Source organism: Sarcophilus harrisii, chromosome 2, assembly GCF_902635505.1.
Source record: "Sarcophilus harrisii chromosome 2, mSarHar1.11, whole genome shotgun sequence".
NCBI classification, from domain to species: Eukaryota; Metazoa; Chordata; class Mammalia; order Dasyuromorphia; family Dasyuridae; genus Sarcophilus; species Sarcophilus harrisii.
The window spans coordinates 51,941,159-51,961,167 of record NC_045427.1 but is presented as its reverse complement, the minus strand read 5'-3'; the positions used below and the strand labels follow the sequence as shown (position 1 = coordinate 51,961,167).

At 36.7% G+C, this 20,009-nt stretch overlaps 1 protein-coding gene across 2 annotated transcripts in view; it reads left to right on the top strand.

The window, feature by feature from the left end:
- IRF8 (interferon regulatory factor 8) overlaps nt 1-19,765 on the top strand; it is a 37,510-nt gene extending 17,745 nt beyond the window's left edge. For both annotated transcript variants that reach the window (XM_003758467.4, XM_031950174.1), the window contains exons 4-9: nt 4,178-4,266; nt 8,476-8,581; nt 9,764-9,811; nt 12,482-12,868; nt 15,331-15,446; nt 17,540-19,765. In XM_003758467.4, the coding sequence (XP_003758515.1) occupies nt 4,178-4,266; nt 8,476-8,581; nt 9,764-9,811; nt 12,482-12,868; nt 15,331-15,446; nt 17,540-17,716 (923 nt within the window). In that variant the 3' untranslated portion in view covers nt 17,717-19,765. The remainder of the gene's footprint in view (nt 1-4,177; nt 4,267-8,475; nt 8,582-9,763; nt 9,812-12,481; nt 12,869-15,330; nt 15,447-17,539) is intronic.
- Nucleotides 19,766-20,009: the final 244 nt, after the last annotated feature.

Genomic DNA, 20,009 nt, shown 5'->3' with positions numbered 1-20,009 from the left:
TCTGGATCTAAATCTAAGGAGGTAGGAGCAATCCTAAATACATGCACTTGCAAGGACTTCTGAACACCTTTGGGAAGATGCCTTTTAAACTAGAAGTATGTAGTAGAATGACCACTGATTTGGAGTCAATCCTGATGGCTACGACCAGTGGGATCTTGGGAAAATCACTTAGCACTTCTGTACCTCGGTTTCCTCATCTGTAAAAAAGAGAGGGGTTGGACCAGATCAAACATTTCTTAACTTTGAATTTTATATATAGAGATATATATATCTTGATGAGCAAATTTCAGTATAAGTGTTTCATGATTTTAGAGGGGGGTCCACAGATTTCATAAATTTATTACCAAAGAAGTGAATGGCTTAAAAAAGGTTAAGAAATTCAGGGCTAGATAATCTCTAAGGACCCTTACTGGTCCAAATTCTATAATTTTTGAAAGAACATAACAGCAGAATCAGTAAATCCCTAGACTCCTGCTCTAGACCGAAACCTAGAGTCTGTTAAATTTATCGCCTGCTAATAGCATGATTTTGGTCAAATCACTTGACCTGTTAGGCCACCAGTTTCCTGATATAGCAAATGGGGAGGGACATTGTAGATAGGTTTAAGCTTCCTATTTCATGGGGTTATGAGGAAATAACTTTGTAAGTAGCAAAAGACTATAGAAATGCAAATGATTTTTAATGGGGAGGGAACATTATTCAGATGTTTTGAGGCTCACAAATGTCTACAAAATGGCTATATAAACAACAAGCCTCCGGAAATGTTTTTTAAAAAAATACCCTGATTTAAAAAAAAAAAAGAAGCAGATTTGGGTTATCTGGGGTAAGGAAATGAAACATTTGCATATTGTCCAAACAACCAAACTTTCTTTCCTGCTCAAGCAGTTTGCAAATCTTACCCTTGCCTGTGTAAACTTCCCAGAATTTCATACCCATGGAAAAAAAGTGGGGGCAGGGGACAGAGAACCTAGTGGGGAGAATTTCTTTGATTCTGATTAAAGTACAAGTTATTGAAACACAATTTAGGCTAACTTTCTTAGTTATATGTGTTGGGCTAAATCCTGTACTTCTCCAAAGTCCTTTATGAGTAATTAATTTTTTAAGATACTCTGGAGAAATAAGAGAATCCCATTGCTATAAGTAATTTAGGGAGGCAGTGTTGCATAGTGGAAGGACTAATGACATTAGTGTCAGAGGACCTGGATGTCAAATTTGGCTTTGCCACTAAATAATTGTGAACAAATCCTTTAGATTCTCTGGAGTTTGGTTTCCTTGTCTGTAAAAAGATAATAATTTTGGATCCTTCCTTTGAGGCTTTTATTACTGCAGTCTATTGGATATTAACCACTCACTTAGTATTAGTGGGCCAGTTCATCTGGGATCTATAATTTCCTTTACCAATAGTCTGTCACTTTGGAGATATGTCTTAGAGAGTCCTCAGAGTGACTAAAAGCCTATTCCATGGCTACATAGTAAAGGTAAATGCCAGGTTTGAAAGGAAGAGATCCTAGTTAACTGTATTATAACATAGTGTCTTACCTCTTGACAATCTGAGAGAGAAACATTAGTAGGACTGGAGTGAGAAACATAATGATTTGTCCTATAATTTTTACTAGAAAAATTTCCATTCATTTGGGGTATTTGGGGAGCAGTTGCTAGCGAATTTGGTCTAATTTTCTGCATAAGTGAATCTTTATGCTTTGTGTGTAAGCATATGTTCAGAAAGACTGAAAAGAGATTTCCTGTCAGTATGATTTTTTTAAATTGCCAAATGCAGTTGGCCGAAAATCTTTGATCTTCAAGCTACTTAGTTTACAAATTTAATTCTTTTGTGACTTTTTGGTGTCCTTATGAAGATAAAGCAAAAAAAAAAACAACTTTATTATTTGTTATGAAAACAATAGAAAGGACAATGTGGAAAGCAAAGATAATATCTGAAGACCTAGCTTACAGTGTGGACTCTGTCACTTAGCTTGGAGACATCGCCCTGAGTTTTTATCTCTTTTATGCTCTCAGTTTCCTTCTCTATAGATGGATATTAGTGCTTTCTTAACTTCTCAATACCCTAAAAATTTTTCTAAGGCTCATCTGAGTTTCAGATGGAATGCTGGTTTGCATAAGGGGAGGATGCTTCTACGTTAGTAGTCCTGTTTACCAATGAAATCCCACATTCTCCCACAAGCCCTGATACACCACCTACATCATAGGCTTCCTACTAATAACTCCCATTCTTATAATGCTTTATGGTTTGTATGATACTTTCTTCACAGCATCCCCGATAAAGGAAGTAGAGCAAATCTCACCCCAATTTTATAGATGAGAAACCTGGGACTCGGAGAAATGATTTTTTTTTCACATAGTTTGTGTGTCACAGCTAGTATATGAACACAAATATGTAAGTGCCAAATTTACATAAACAATCCAAAACACTTTGTAAGTCTTAAAGCACTATATGAATGTGAATGATTAGTGTTACCAATGCAAAAAAATTCTGTCTTTGGTCATAATTGGAATTGCTGTTTTTTCCTAAACCAATAGATGAGCTAATTTATTTATTTAAGATTTTTTTCTTCTTAAAATTCAGATTTAGTGATCAAAGGTCTTAAAAAGCATTTCTTCATTTTGAAAAAAATATATATCAATATAACTTGCCTTACCACAACAGACACTGTCTAATGAGTGACCAAACAAATTCCTTTATAAAGAACTTTGACATTCTGAAAAATCTATAAGGAAATTAGGGGGAGAAGAGATAAAATAAGGTAGGGTATAGATTTGTGTCAGTTTGTTTAAGTGTGTAGATTAAGGGATGAGGGTTAAAGGATCTGGTGGGGTAGAGAAAAATGTGTAGAATAATGGTTGTGGGACAAGGTATATATGGGAAAGGGATAAAGAGGGTGAGAAAGGGTTGCATAGGATAAAGTGGGGTACAGAAGGGTATTTAGATTAATTGCAGTGGGATAAAATGTGTAGATTAATGGAAATGGAAGAAAGAGGAGAGGAAAAGGTGGGGGGGGGAAGAAGATGAGGGAAGGATCCGTGGATGGGAGGAGGTTAAGTAATAAGGCAAGTTAAGGAGCAGAATTAAAGAAGAGTTAGCAGGGATAGAAAGTAAAAGATATATAGAAATAATACAACAAGGATCAGGAGTAGAATTTATTAGAAAAAAAAGTAGGGCACTATCACTGATCTTAGACAAAGTCAAACAAAGATTCAATCAAAAGAGAAATCTACAGTGCATATCAGCCATATTAATATTGTTTTAGATGCATATTTACATATGAGTAAATGCATATGTGTCTAAGTATATGTGATTGTGTATGCATGTAGATCTATATATGTGTATATAGATATATGTATATACATCTGTGAGTGGGTGTGTGCTTAACTGTATGTAGCCTGCTTGGGGGAGGTGAGGGGAGGATGGAAAGGAAAAAAAGAATAAAGTAAAAAGTATGCAGCAGAGAACAAAAGAATAATCTGCAAAGAAGCAAAGAAAAGATGGGTATTCATGAATATAATTTCTTCTATTATTATATATGCTTTCTTGAAATGGAAATTTATTGTTATTTATTTATTTTAGTATACATTGCTTTATGAATCATGCTGGGAGAGAGAAATCAGAACAAAAGGGAAAAACCATGGGAGAGAAAAAAACAGAAAAAAGAAGTGACAGAGCATGTGTTGATTTACATTTAACCTGCTCAGTTCTTTTTCTGGTTGTAGATGGCTATTGTTAGTTATTTTGAATTTTCTCTGATGTTCTCTGGGCACATGACAATGTTTTTATTCATTCATTCATGCATCCATATATTTATTTATTTGTTTTTTTTTCTTTTTCTATCTTTTTTCTATTTTGTTTTTTTCTTATTTTGTATTTAATTCAATAAATAAAATTTTAAAACAAATTTGGTAGGAAACAAATCATTTATGGGTTCATAGGAAGAAGCACTGTGAGTGTCCTTTAATTTTGTCAGGATACTAACATTGACTATTATAAATTGTCTAGTCTCTAAATGCTGCCTTTATTTACACTACAATTAGTCACTGAAAAATTGCCCTTTTGGTTTTTCTTCCTTCATTCTGCATTACTTCTTTTAAATCTTCCCACTGGCCATCAACACAATTTATGGGGACTGGGTTCTCTTTCTCATGATGTTTTTTTGGTTTTCTTTAGGCAAAATAGGGATGCCAAACAGCAGCTCTTCTAGTGAAGTTGCTGACATGAATTGCAGTCGATCTGAATTAGAGGATCTGATGAAAGAGGTAAGTAACCACTGCCTTCTAAGCTCTTATTCTCTGAAAAGTCCCTTTTCTTTTGGACCTCCCTGGAGTCTGACTTTTACGGTTATCCCTTTCACCCTATAACTTTCCCCATCATGGTTTCCCTATATTGCACTTCGGTATGAGAAATTAAATGGAAATTTTTGGGAATTTTGCCAAATTCATAGACAGCAATTGAAGGTCAGGAGACAACAGAAAAAAGTTTAGAAATTCAGAAATGCACAAAATATTATATAACATCAACATATTTTATCTTTTAATATAATAATTCAGACTTCTTCTATGATAGGAAATTAAGGCCAAAAAAATTTTTGTGGGGTAGGTAGAATTGGAGGACGGAGTATTGTCTCCTCTTCCTCCCCTGCCTCCTAGATGTGCAAGGGATAACTAGTGCCTCTGCAAAGATGATGCCTTGAACTCTATTAATTTCAGGTTATTGGATGGTTGATCATACAAGTTCCTTTTCATTGATTTCTACTTTCTAGACAGTGTTTTGGATTGAAGATAATGCACCAAGACCCATAACAAATGAGGTGCCAATGTCAGCAAAATTGCCAATTGCCAATATGCCAATAAATTTATGCCCAAAATTATTTTTGTTAAATAATTTTCGACATAAATTTATTTTATTACTTAAATTTCACAAAATGATTTTTATTGATAATAAAAATCATCTTGTGAATGAAATTTAAATAATAAAATAATTTTATGCCAAAAATTATTTTGTTTCTGTGTGATACTGTTTATATATAGATCACAGAAACAATCTGATACAAGTGCATGTCAGGATGATACTAATCTTAACATAGTCCCTAGTCTTTAGTATAGCCTCTGGTAGACAAGAACCATTGAGAGTTCCTGAAAGGCCTTTGTATTAATTCCTAACTGCTCATATCATGTAGGTGGAAGGGTTATCCATAAGTTTCCTGTTTTTTGTGTTTTACTTTCCCACTGAATCATCTCAAAGAGGAAGACAAGTTGATTGCCACATTAAGGTCACAAGAAAATCAAATTACCAAATGTTTCATAATCAGATTTGTGACTTAAATTTCAGAAGCAGGGCAGAAATCTAGAGCAGGTATAGAAATATGACACAATAAAGGTTATTGTTGTTGTTGCTGTTTTTGGAAAGTTTTGGAGGACTTTGCTTTTAATTTATTCTTGATTGAAGACCATGCCATATGAAGAGTGGTTAGAAAGCAAAGCAAAACAAAACAAAACTATGGTTGCTTTGGCTGAAAAAGACAAGACAAGGATGACATAGTAGTTTTCTTCAAATCAATCAGTTAATAGTTATTAAACACTTACTATGTGCCAGGAACTGTGCAAGTCACGGGGGACACACAGAGACACAAAATAGCCCCCACTCCCAAGGAACTAAGTCTAATGGGGAGACAACATACAAACAACAATATGTAAACAGGTTCATACAGGATAAATTGGAGATACTCTCAGTGGTATTAAGTACTTACTGTGTGCCAAGTAGTGTTTGAAAGCTTGCTAGGTAGAAGAGGATATTCTTTAGCTCCAGATAAAAGAACTAGGATTAATAATTGGAAGTGGCAGAGGGACAGCTTTCAATATAAAAAAATCCTGAAAATTAGAATTGTCCCAATGTGATGAAGTCCTTATCATTCAGAGTCTTCAATCAGAAGCTGTGTGGATGGGGACCTGCTGAGGATGGATGATCTCCCATCCTGGAGGTTCTGTGATTCTGGGAACTTGGGCTATGTCCGTAGGACACACACCAAAGTAACTCATTATTTTAATCAACCAAGTGCCTACTATGTTCCGGATACTGTGCTGGGGATTCAAATACAAAGAATGAAATATTCTTTTTTTGAAATGAGCAAGCTTACAATGGAATGGGGAAGATAACAAGTACCCATAAAATATGTATAGCATAAAGGAAATAAATATGGGAGCAGCTAGATGGTGCAGTGGATAGAGCACCAGCACTGAAGTCAAGAAGACCTGGTTCAAATCTGATACTTAACACTTCCCAGCTGTGTGACCCTGGGCAAGTCACTTAATCCAAATTGCCTCAGCAAAAAAAAAAAAAAAAAAAAAAAAAAAAAAAAAAAAAAAAGTAACAAATATGTATAAATGTTTATAAGTAAAATGCATATGTATATGCACATACACAAAATAGCTAAGCATGAGATAGTTTGGCATTAACAGTCAAGAGGAAGTGTTAGGAAAGAGATCTTTTCATTTATTCTACTTTTCAACTAATTTGATTTTCTATCTATTGTCGTGCCTTTGTATTAGCTTCCCAGCATGTGCAGAATGCACTCTCTTCTTACTTCTTACTGAACCTTCTTGGAATCTTAATCTTCCTCCATTCAAGTGCCATATGTCATATGGAACTTCTCCTAATGCCCCTTGGCTTTCTCCCTAGCCTTAAGCTACCTTATATTCGATCATCCATTTATATGTTGTATCTGCCAGAAGGACGAGGATTCCTCAAAGACCTTTTTTTTTGGTCCTTGTTTCTCCATTGCTTGGCTCAACCCTGTGAGTATTGTTGGTCAGTCTTGACTCCATAGATGGGATTTTCTTGGCAAAGATACTGGAGGGGTTTGTGGTTTTTTCCCCCCAGTGGATCTATTTTGTCAAGTAATAAGAGATTAACTCACTTGTCCAGCGACACACAGATAGGAAGTGTTTTAGGTTGGATTTGAACTCAGTTCTTCCTGACTCCAGCCCCAGTTCTCTATCCATTGAGTCACCTTGAGTTTAGTAGTTACTTTAAATAAATGCAAAATTAAATTGACTTCTGTGGGGGAAATCTGTTATTGTTGTTTCATGGAATTCACTAATGAATTATTTCAAAATGGGTCATCTGTTACGTCAGTGTAGAGAACCACTTAGAGATATTTTAAACTAACGTACTGAAAACTGACTTCATCTTTCCCCCCAAACCCTGCCCTCTTCCAAACTAACATTTCTGTCAAAGGTACCCTCATCATCTAGCCTCTCAGGTTTGTAGTTTCAACATTGTCCTTGACTTCCAACCACGCATGCAATTAGTGGTCAGTTCTTGTCATTTCTATCTTCACATTAGCTCTTATATCAGTCACACAGAAACCACCCTAATTCAGGCTTCATTACCTTTCTTAGATTATTGCAACAACCTATTAATTGGTCTTTATGCTTCAAGAGTTTTTCCACTCCAGTCCATCCTCCACATTGCTGCCAAAGTAAACACGGATCTGACTACATGATCTACCTACTCTATAAACTCCAGTGACTTCCTCTTGCCTGTAGGAAACTAATCTAAACTTAGTTGAGCTATAAAAGCCCTCTGTCATCTGTCTCCAACTTACTTTCTCATTAGACCTTACTTTCCCCCTTGCCCTTTGAGATCCAACCAAACTGACTTTTTTCCTGTTCTTCACATACAACACTCCATTCCCCATCATTATTTCTTTGCATTGGTCATTCCATATGCCAGAATACACTTGCTCCTTACCTCTAACTCATAAAGCCCCTCTCCTTCTTTAAGATTCAGATCAGTCACCATCTTTTTTATGGAACCTTTCCTAATTCCCGCAACTGTTTATCCATTAGCTTTTGTTGTTGTTTAGTCATTTTCATTTGTGTCCAATTCTTTGGGGTTTTCTTGGGCAAAGACACCAGAATGATTTCCCATTTCTTTCTCCAGCTCATTTTATAGATGAGGAAACTGAGGCAAACAGTGTGAAGTGATTTGTCCTAGTCACAGAGCTAGTAAGTGTCTGAAGTCAGATTGATCTTGGGTCTTCTTCATTCCAAGTCTAGTACTCTATCTATGTGCCACCTAGTTACCCTTTATCCTTTAACTATTTTGTATATGTTTGTATATGTACATATACCCACAGCATAAAATAAAATGAGTAAATACAAGCATATATATATATATACACATACATATGTATATTATGCACACTTGTCTTTCCTATTAGAATGGAAACTGTGAGTAGGGATTGTTTCATTCTTTGTACTTGTATCCATTGCATTGGGTATAGTTCTTAATAAATATTTGTTGATTGATATCTCATAAATGGAGAAAAAAGTTCTTGAAAACTAACTGCTAAAGATGGCATAAAGACATTAATTATAAAAGTCTTCACTGAGATACAAACTGAAAGCTAAATAATGGTACTTCTCTTCCTTCCTCCTCCACTTCTACTCCACTATATTGTATAGCCCATGGTAGATGAATACCTTGGTATAATTAAAAGGAGCCCTTCACCCCAGGAGGCCTGTAGGAGCCAGCCAATTCCAGACTGGTGGATCCAACAATCCAGTACAGGTGAGAAAGAAGCATTTGCTACAAGATAGTGGATCTCAACATGTTTTGCTTTATAAAACCATTTTAACAACAACCACCAGAACCCTGAGGATAATTTACTATACACTTGTAATATTCTTTCCAATTTCTGCTTAAGGTGCCATTGAAGAATTTTTAGAGCAAATGCCTTAGACCATCAGAATAAATCACTAGATGGGAACTGTTGCTATAAGAGATTGGGGTCTTTTGGTCTCCACAGCAGTCTGGAGAATATGCTGCTTATCACTTCATACCTTCTTTTGCTATTATATTAGGATTATTATATTTGGATATAATATATATTAGGATATTATATTTATATATGTAATTATATTATATTATATTATAATAATTATATTATATTAAGCATTTCCTTAAATGCTTTAAGGAAACTCTGATCACACCCCTACAGGTGGTGGCCCTTCCCCCCTGAATGTGAGAATGGATATTCAGCTTCCCCTTTCCCTATTTTTAAGGCAAGAACCAGGTTTGAAAGCTTGGTTTGCAGTTCCCAAAAGGATGCTGTAACCAGTTGTAATGGCATTGTGGGGTGTCAAGTGGATATGTGTCTGCAATGGGCAGAGGGGGACAGATGTGGGGAGAAAGGGGTTAGAGAACCATTCTGACTCTTCACTATAAATAATGTTGTATATTATATATTTGATATATTATACATATAAAGAAAATCCTTACATGTCTTAGAAAATTACCTGTATTATATGTTATCATAATTGTATGAATTATATGGAAAATCCATGGACAATGGACATGGGTAGGTAGTTTATTCTGTATTTATTGTGAAATTCAGGGGATGAGGTCATGGGGATCAAGTGGTGATGGGTTTAAGAACAGCTAAACATTAATATTCTTCAAGGCTTGCTAAGATTCTTGAGCACATTTAAAGAATTCATCCCCACTGGACAGAGGAAGTACAAACCTCTATTCTGAGTCTGGGTGAGACTTTGGTTTTCTGCTCTTATGAAACCATGAGTCTATGTTATGGTTGGGAGGAACACTCAGAATTCAGCGGAAGTCTGTACTGTGGCCTAAAAACTTTTAAAGAAAATGGTTTTGTTTTGTTTTTTGGAGGGGGGACAGGGAAGGATGTGTTGTTTGAACCTGTCTTTTATGTCTTTAAATTTATTTATTTTTTCCTTCTAATAGCCATGCCTTTGATGACTGGGTATCCTGCTTATGAATCTCACCATCCAGGTAAAGTAGCAGATGGGTTGACTGTTAGCTGACAAGTCACAGAGTCATCTATGAAAGAAAGCTCTTCTCTCTCAGTTCTCCTTGGCCCGATGTTGACTGGAAATTCTCCAAGGCTGTTCCCAGGGAATATGTGGTTTTTTAACCTTTTGATCTGGAAAAAACTTTCAGTATGAGCCTACTGTTGCTTAGCTAAACTAGACTATGACCAATCATCTGTTGAAAGTCTAGTCTAGTCCCCTTTTCCTCTTACATGGTTGTATAGAAACCTCCTAATTGCTATGGGCCTCTCTGTGAGTTAACAAAATATTATGTTCAAAAAAAGCCTGGAAAGCAAATTAAGTTCCTTAGAGAAAAATGATTTAGAACAAGAGGTCTGTGAACTTAGAAAAAAAAGTTTTTATTTCAAAACCTCTAATTTAAATTGAGCATTTCCTTTAATTATGATAAAAAACAAACTTTTTTTTTTTTTTAAAGAAATGGTCCATAATACCCCAAAAGTTCAGAACTCCTGGACTAAAAGCTAGTTAATATTTATTTCTCCACAATTAGTTTTCTTTGATCATGCTTTAGGTGAATTTTTGAATAATTCTTCAGTCTTTTGAGTTGAGTGTGACTCTTTGTGACCTCCATATGGATTTTTCTTGGTGAAGATACTGGAGTGGTTTGCCAGTTCCTTCTCCAGCTCATTTTACAGATGAGGAAACTAAAGCAAATGGAGTTAAATGATTTGCCAGTTTAGAGTTCATGGCTCCATCCTTCTAAGACAATCTTGTTCACATCCCTCCTTTGATAAAGGAGGAGACTGAGAGAATTCTCCCTTTCCCCTCCCTTCTATAATTTTGCATTGAATTATGTACAAAATGTTATCAGTTCCTCTGAGTAATCATTGCTGAATGTCTGTGAGTTGGATCAAGTCTGGAGACCCCTTTCTTTATGCAGAGTTATTTGATTGATATGCGTAGTCAGTCAACAAGTATTTTATTAGGTAGTTTATCTGCCATTAGGTGCAATGTCAATAGTGTTGTATTCAAACTAGCTAAAGAACCCCAACTTTCCTTCCTGTAGTCAGCTGACATTACCTTCTCCAGAGATGTGAAAATTGCTTTTTATAATCTGGGCTTTTGAAGAGTGATTTAAGAAACTGTCCATAGCCTCAAGGAATGGATCAGATGTTGTAGTGTACAGTCCTAGAAAGGAACTCAAAAAAATCAGTTTCAAGTGGAGAGGGGAGGGAGATACGGCTAGACAACAATTTGTGTGGGAAAAGATCTTAAGGTTTGAGTGGAACCTTAATAATATTAATATTATTAATAATGTAAATAATATTCATAATCATAATATAAAACTAACATGTCAATATTAATAATATTGATATGGCAATGAAAAGAGATAAGGTCATTTTAGTTTTCATGAAAAGAACCCTAATATATAGAGTGCTAACCTCCTTAGACAACATCCAGAATATTGTTTTCAGTTTTGGATTCCCTATTTTAGGAAGCCCAAACTAGGTTAGTTAGATGGTACAGTGGACAGAGCCCTGCGCTTGGAGTCAGGAAGACTCATCTCTATGAGTTCAAATGTGGTCTCAGACACTTACTAATTGTGTGGTCATAGGCAAGTCACACAATCCCGTTTGCCTCAGTTTCTCATCTGTAAAATGAACTAGAGAAGGAAATGGCAAAACATTCCAGTATCTTTGTCGAGAAAATGTGACCCAAATAGGGTCACAAAAAATCAGATCTGGCTGAAAACAACTGATCAATGATAGTCTTTTGATATACTCACCCTTAATCACATTAACCAATTAGATTTGCTTTCTGTTTGATGGACCACTTTCTGTTTTGAAGAGTACATAAAATCAGGGTGCACAGCGGTTCATTCAGAAAGGCTTTTATAGAAGAAATGATATTTGAGCGGGGCATTGAAGGATGGATAAAATTGAAATAGAGTAGAAAGGTAAGGGAATTCTCAACATCACCAAATCTGACTCTCAGTCAAATCACCATCTGGATCTTCTGCCGTGTTTGTCTTTGGTTTAAGAGAGATAATCAAATGATTAATCCTTTATTAATAATCTGCTGGATTTATTAATAAAATGATTAAATTACCCAGAAATCATCTCTTGAACATTTTTAAACATCACACTTATTTTTCTCATTCCTGAAACTCAGTCTGATTTCTATTGCATCTCTTCTACTCATGAAGTTAGTCAATCTAAAACATTGATTTAGTGCCAACTGTGCAAACCACGGCCATACAAAGAAAAGCAAAACAAAATCCCCGCCCTCAAGGAGCTAACAACCTAATGGAGGAAACAACATGCAAATTTTAACCATTTACCAATTTTGTCCAGTACTTAGGAGATGCATAATATGGGAAAAAGTCAACTTCTTTCCCGAACCCAGCTCCCTAAGTTGGATTTGGAATTAGAGAGCTTTGGAATTAAATTGAAATACTTTTTCTCTCTGTGATCTGAGCCGAATTTCTTAATCTTTTTGTCCCTCATTTCCCTCATTTGACACATTTGCAGTTTTCCAGCTCGGGAATGGATCAGATTCAATAGCCTCTACAGTCCCTGTACCTTAATGCTTCTGATCTCTATGATCCTTTCTAATTCTGGCTTGCGAGGCCATCTACAGGCTTATGGTCTTGTTTCTTCCTTTTCTACAGCTTACTCCCTGATGGTGATCTCTTTTTATTATGGAGGAAAATTAGTGGGCCACACTACCACTTCTTACCCCGAGGGCTGCCGGATCTCCCTGAGCCTCCCTCCTCAGCACCTGGAGAAGATGTATGGTTCCGAAAGCTTGGAGCTCATTTGCTTCCCGCCGGCAGACTTCATCCAGAATGACCGTCAGAAGCAGGTCACCAAGAAGCTCTTTGGTCACCTGGAGCGCGGAGTCCTGTTACACAGCAACAAAAACGGAGTCTTCATTAAGAGATTGTGCCAAGGGAGAGTCTTCTGCAGCGGGAACTCCATGATGTTTAAGGACAGGCCCAACAAATTGGAACGGGATGAAGTGGTCAAAATTTTTGACACAAACCAGTTTTTCAGAGGTGGGTATAAGGTTTATCAAACTTGAAATAGTGTCACCATCTTGTACCATTTACATTTTAAGGGCTCAGAGGCATAGAAGAGATACAGAAAGATGGGACTCCTGGTGCCATAGGGCTTACAAAGCACTTTGCTCACAGTTCCCACATGAGTATCATTTAGCAAGTCAACCAGCATTTATTAAGCACCTACTATTGTGCTAAGTTCTTGAATTTCAAAGAAGGAGGTTATGATCAATCTGGGGTCCCATAACCAGTAAGTGGAAGAGCAGAGATTTCCCAGTTCTCCATGTAGTATTCTTTCTATTATACTATATTCTCTTTTGCTCCAACCACCTTGTGGGTCTACACATGTTACCCTGTTGAATTTTTTTTCAAGAATCCTGTGAGATAGGCAATGTGGTTTTTCATTCACATTTTATGGATGAGAAATAAGAGGCTTAGAAAATTGAGAAATGTCTAGATTAAGGTCTCTACTGAAAGATGAATTTTGAACCTAGGTCTTTCATTGTTATTCAGTCTTTTCAATCATACCCTACTCTTTGTGACCCCCTTTGGGGTTTTTGGCAGAGATACTTGAATGGTTTTCCATTTCCTTTCCTTTTTTTTTTTTTAGTGTTGTATCTGAGGCCAAATTTGAACTCAAGTCCTCCTGACTTCAGGGCTGGTGCTCTATCCACTGCACCACCTAGCTTCCCCCTTTTCTAGCTCATTATACAGATAAGTAAACTGAGGCAAAGAGAGATAAGTGGCTTCTCCCAGTCACATAGCTAGTAAGCGTCTGAGGCCAGATTTGAACTCTAGGCCTGGCACTTTATACTCTGCACCACCTAGCCCTTAGGTCTTCCCGCTTCTAATTTAGCATCCCTTTGACTACCAATGGCTTTCTCCTGTGACATTCATCAAGGCCTTTTGACTGTGGGTCCTTCCTGTGATTGGATTTGAAAGCTTAGAGTTTATATCATATGTGCAAGATTCAATCTAAGCACATCTTTTTTGACCTTAATTGGGATGCTGAATACTGTGAGGAATGTCAAGAAATAGAAGATATTTAACAGAAAATGGTTCTTTCCTTCATGGATCTTGCAGTCTTTGGGGAGATTAGACCATATGTATATATTTGCAAAAAAAAAATGCCTATGCTACAAGATAGTACCTGCTAAGTAACAGATGACAGTTATAGAAGATTACAAATATGTAGAGATCAGGGGAAACATGGGATAGTGGAAAGATTATTGGACTTGGAATTAGGCTCATCTCCTGATTCCAGTCCTTACTAGTTCTATGACTTTGAGTAAGGCCATGAGTATCTCATTTCTCTAAGACTCAGTTTCCTCATCTGTAATATTTTTGCACCAGATCTGTGATATCTTCAATTGGTGATCTCCTTTTTGATAGTATTTTCTCTATCAATGCAAATTTATGACTGTTTTGTGACTTATGGTTTGAAAGAGCTATCTGAGACACTGAGAGGGTATGGGTCTGGGGCCATGGATCAGAAGTGGACTTGAATCCATTTTGATCTGACTCCATGGCTGTATCTTTAACTGTTCTGCCTCTCCATCCATATTATGGCACTAATGAACCTTCCACTGCTTATCTTACAGGTTGGTTTAGGGGGAAGGTGCTTGGTAAAGGCCATAGAAATGCAAATTATTATTAGTAATTCAGTGTGCACAGTGGGTCATTCAGGAAGTCTTTTATAGAAGTGATGTTTGCGCTAGGCATTGAAGGATGGATAAGATTGAAATAGAGTTGAAAGGGAAGGGAATTCTGAACATCACCATGTGGGAGAACACAAGAAGTGTTTGGGGGCTTGACTGGACCAAATCTGCAAATATTTATTAAGTGCTTACTATGTGCCAGACACAAAGATTTTATTTTTATCTTTTTTAGGGTAATAGTTGGGCATAAGGCTGGAAGGTTTCCACAGGTTTCCCTATGATTTGAAACATTCAATATCATTGTACTGTTGTATTTCTCCCATTTAGATCCATGTCTAGAAATCCTAGCACCTGGACAAATTCAATTTGTGGGAGAAAAGAGGGAAACATGGTGAGCTAGTGCCATCATCACATTGGTCCTAAAGCTGGTCCTGGGTGTCCTACATGGCATGGATGCTCAGGATAGAACAAATGCTGAGACTCTACCCTGGATAAATGCAGTTCTGCAAAAGTGGCAGTTGAGGTGGGAGGAGGGAGACCAGGTGATGAGGATGCCATTAACAAGGTTCTTGGGGAATGATGGTCTGGGGCTATGGAGAGAGAGTGAGGATATTCTTCTTTTTGTGACTGTGAAAGATAATTGTACTTCATGATCCTCTGACACAACTTTCTGGCCTTAATTTATAAAGAATCCCAATTTTATGAATTTTGCGGTCAATTGTAATATTTGCTGTAGGGGTAAGGCATGGGGAGGGCCTTTTTGCCCTTGACTTAAAATTTCCTTTTTTGCCTTCTTGACAGAACTGCAGCAGTTTTACAACAACCAAAGTCAGTTTCCTGACAGCAGAGTGATGTTATGCTTTGGTGAAGAGTTCCCTGACATGACTCCATTGCGTTCCAAACTCATCCTTGTTCAGGTGAGAAACAGTCCATCCTTACCTAAGCACACTGTTTGCCCATATGAAATGTACTAAGTCAAGGCTGAGTTCTCAGGTGGGATGGAGGCAAATCTGGGAGTGTTGCAGCTGGCCAGGTAAATAGGTGAGCTCTGCTTGGGGGCCACAGTGGAGTTGGCAAAGCTGATACTCAACACTTAAGAGTCTCCCTATTCTATAATCATTTCTAGCCCCCCCCATATTATCTTTTTCACACAAGGCTTGTTGCCAATAAGGTGTAAATGACTGAAAAAAGTTTCTTGGGTTCCATTTCCAGATGGAGAATTCTCCATTAAAATCAAATAGTGAAATTTCAGATATCTGTCATTGAATTTGTGAAGGAGATAATTTGGGGGGCACCTTTGGGGTTCTTGTAATCCCACTCACTGGATGCCTGGCACTTCTCTATCAAAAACCAGTTGCTGACACTTGCAACAAACGACATTTGAGATGTCTGTTTTTGTCAGGAGTAAATTGATGAGTCATACGCTGGAGATATCTGAAGGGGAGCTGAGAAGCTGTAGGGGAAGTTCATCCCAGTCTTCAAATACTTAAAGAAATTAGAGGCAGATTTTTGGCTAGATGTGAAAAAAAACTTCTAGCAATTAGTGGTATCCAAGAGCAGTATGGATTGTCTTGGGAAAGAGTGGGTTCCCTATCACTCAGTGTCTTCAAATGAAATGACCACTTGCCATGGATGTCGCCCAGGGTTTTCTGTTTGAATATACTGTTGGTCTCTATAAGCTCTGCCGTCCATTTCTGTGTTCTAAGGTCCTGTGATGTTTTGCTTGATTCCAGAGAGAACAAAATTTAGCAGGCAGAAATTATCAGCATGCATTTTTAAATTTCATGTAGGGAAAAACTTCTTTTTGTTTGTTTTTATTATTTAGCATTTTATTTTCCCCAGTTACAGGTAAAACAGTTTTAAATATTTGTTTTTAAAATTTTGAATTCAAGATTTTCTCCCTTGTCATCACTGAGAAGGCATATGTGAAGTTATGTAAAACATGAGAAAAACTTCTTAAAGAGTGGATGCCTTGTGTGATATTGAGTCCTCTGTTGCTGAAGGGTTCAAGGAGAAGGTGGATGACTATTTTTCAGGGATTCTATGCAGGGCATTTATGTATCTTGTGAGGATTATGCAGAATGATCTCTAATAGTAATAGACTGGATCTCTAACATATTAAGATTTACAAAAATTTAGTGACAGTGGATATATATATATATATATATATATATATATATATATATACACATATATATATGTGTGTGTGTGTGTATAGCTGAGGCAATTGGGGTTAAATGACTTGCCCAGGATCACATAGCTAGGATGTGTTAAGTGTCCAAGGCTAGATTTGAACTCAGGTCCTCCTGACTTCAGGTCTGGTGCTTTATCCACTGAGCCACCTAGCTGCCACATATATATGTATATATAATATATATATATATTATACCTTTGCACTGATTGTCTGCCAGGATTAGGATGCTCTCCCTTCTCATTGCTATCTCCTTATTTTTCTGCATTCCTTTAAGAAAGCTAAAATCATACCTTCTTCGGGAGGTACCCCCAGGCCTTCCTTTCCCCTCTCTCATGCCTTCTCTCTGAGACTGCTTTATACTTAAACTGCATATATTTTGAGTGTGCTTTGTTATTTGCATGTTGTGTCAGTCTAATGACATTAGACATTAGAAGGCAGGGAATATATTTTAGCTTTTCTTTTAACCTTTGTGCTTAGTACAACATTTGGTACATGGTAAGGGCTTAAGAAAGGCTTGTTGCTAGACTGACCCATTTACAGATGAGAAAACTGAGCCCCAGAGAGGTTATATTTGCTCTAGGTAATAAGCCTTATGAGCACTGGAAATAGATCTCAAACCTTGATCTTAGAATTTAAATCCTCCTCCCATAATTCTGCTTGGCTTTTCTGGCTTTAGAATTCTATGATGAATATATGTTCTGATCAAATGAATTAACATCTATAAAAATATATGTAAAATATGTAAAAATTTTAAAGTGTTGCATAAATTCTCACTGTCATTATTGATTTAACCTCCAATTCTTTGCTTAACTCCAGGTGGAGCAGCTTTATGTAAAGAAATTGAGGGATGATATTGGAAAAAATTGCAGCAATGGCCTTATGCTCCAGACTCCAGAGGATATGGCCCAGTCTGAGCAAATCTTCAGATTCCAGGATATCTGCGGACCCCATCAAAGACCCTTTTTTAGAGAAAATCAGCAGATCACTGTCTAGAGTACCCTTGTGTCTCTCCCCCACCCCAGTGGGCCCTCCTCCTCTTATCCCATTTCCCATCGTTCTAGGGGTTTTGGGGAGGAGGATTCTGTGGGACATTCATTTGGGGAGAAATATTTTTGTCAAGTCCTTTATAAGCCAAGGTCTTGAAAAAATGACGTTTGAAAGAAAAATGGAGTCATCTCTCTAGCCATCATTGATGTATTTTGGTAACTGGGACAGAACTGCCCAGATCTGTAAATATTGTAAAGACAATCCACTATTTTCTGCATTTAGTTTGATTGTCATTTGCACTGAATTTTTTTTCCTTCTGCATCTCGAGATTGCCGATATTTCCATTGTCTAGGAATTGCTGTACAAATATTCAGTATTGGTAGCCCAAATAGTCGAGCAATACACTCAGTTAGGAAGACCTGAATTAAAACCTGGCCTCATATATTTACGACCTATGTGGCTCTGAGTGAGAACTTGACATCCCTCAGCCTCAGCTTTCTTATTTCTCAAATTTCTCAAGTATAGTATAGTTTCTATCTCACAGTATTGTGAGGTTCACGGGAGATGATACATAAAGCAGTTTGCAAGCTTAATAAACTCTAATGTTTAAGCTGTTTGTAAACACTGGTTATTAGTATCAAAGAACATCTGAGTAGGACATTTTAGTGATTGTCAGTCACCAGTAGCCAAGCTTTTGTTTTATTCATTCTTTTATTTCAGTGCCATTCAAGAAACATTCATGAAGTGCCTTTTTTTGGGTAAGGCACTGTGCTAGGCCCAAAGAATACCAAAAACATTCCAACAAACATTCAAAATGGGCCTGCCTTCAAGGAATTTACATTTTCCAGTAGTTAAATCTGTACGCCTGTGGCTACCCATACTGATTTCTGGATGGAAGTGCCTTTTCATTTTTAAAGCATTTTAATAGGGATTGTAGATTTTTGAGACACTAGCCCTTATCATATCAGAAGATTGTTGGAGGTACAGTAGAAAGTGGGTCTGACCAGGAGTCACAAGATGTGGATTCTAATGTCAGCTCTTGACTTTACCATAACCTCATTAGCTGTATATATTTCTTTATTATTAAAATGGATTAGATATTTGAAAGACCCTTTTTAACTCCCCCATTCTGCGCTCTAAGAACTCCATTCCTCTCTAAAAAATCTGCTCTGATCTTTTTAAAAGCCCTACTTCATTATGTTATTTCAGGCAAATCACTTCACTTTTCCTTCATTTCTAAGGGTCCTTCTTAGTTCTAATTCTTATAATGTAAGAAGCCATTCTAATGCCTACTATGTACAGTGTTCAGCACTGGGAAGATTGGTGCTTTTCTGATCTCAATGTGAAATCCTCAGCACTACCCTTCCCCTAACTTTATACTAAAAACAAAGGCAGAAGGAATATATTCTGACTCTTTTCTCTTCCACCTTCCCTTCTGTTCTGAGTGAAGGGAGAGTACAGGGGCTAACTTTCCATGATATCCTTAGCCCCTTTTTATTCTCATCTCTTTGTCTGGTTTTAAGAATAGGCACAGAACCCTGGGATACATATATGTATATTTGCATTGTGTATAAATAATAGATATAAAACACACATCAACAAGGATTTTTACAGATCACAGTTAAATTGAAGTGATTACTGGGGAGCTCTGATTTAAATTTGAATAACCAAAGAGAAATAATTCACTTTTTTTTTCTACTGGAATATTTTTGGGGGCAATGGGAAAATATTTTGTGGTTTAAGGAGCAAGAATAGGACATAAAGTTCTGTATGTATATGTGTATAAAGGACTACACCACTAGCAAAAAAGGCTTTGTAATGCTTGAAAATGAGATTTTAACATTAAAAATAATCAAACCTGTTTTAAAAGTCTGATGTAAAGTAATAGCAGATTCCAATCTGTGTTCTTTTCAGCTCGAAATGAATGTCAAAATGTACATCTTTAATGTGCTAAATGAATATTTATTTTTATGTCCATTTAAAAAGTAGCTTGGTTCCCTCTTTTTTTTCCTCCTCACTCTGGCCTTGCAAATAAAATGTTATATTTTGTATTGATTTGGTCTCCTACCTTTGTTGTTGTTGTTGATTATTTGTGTGTGTGTGTTAAATATAATTTCTACCATACTCTGGATACTCTGTAAGTCCAGTTAAAAAACACATTTAAAACAAAAACCTTCCAATCTCCAAACCTTTATTAAGGAGGGTTAAAAAAAAATCCTTCCACCTCTTCACAAAGTGGTAGAGAAAGACCTCAGTCTTGCCTTCAAGCTCCCAAATCCTCTACTTATATTAACTAAGG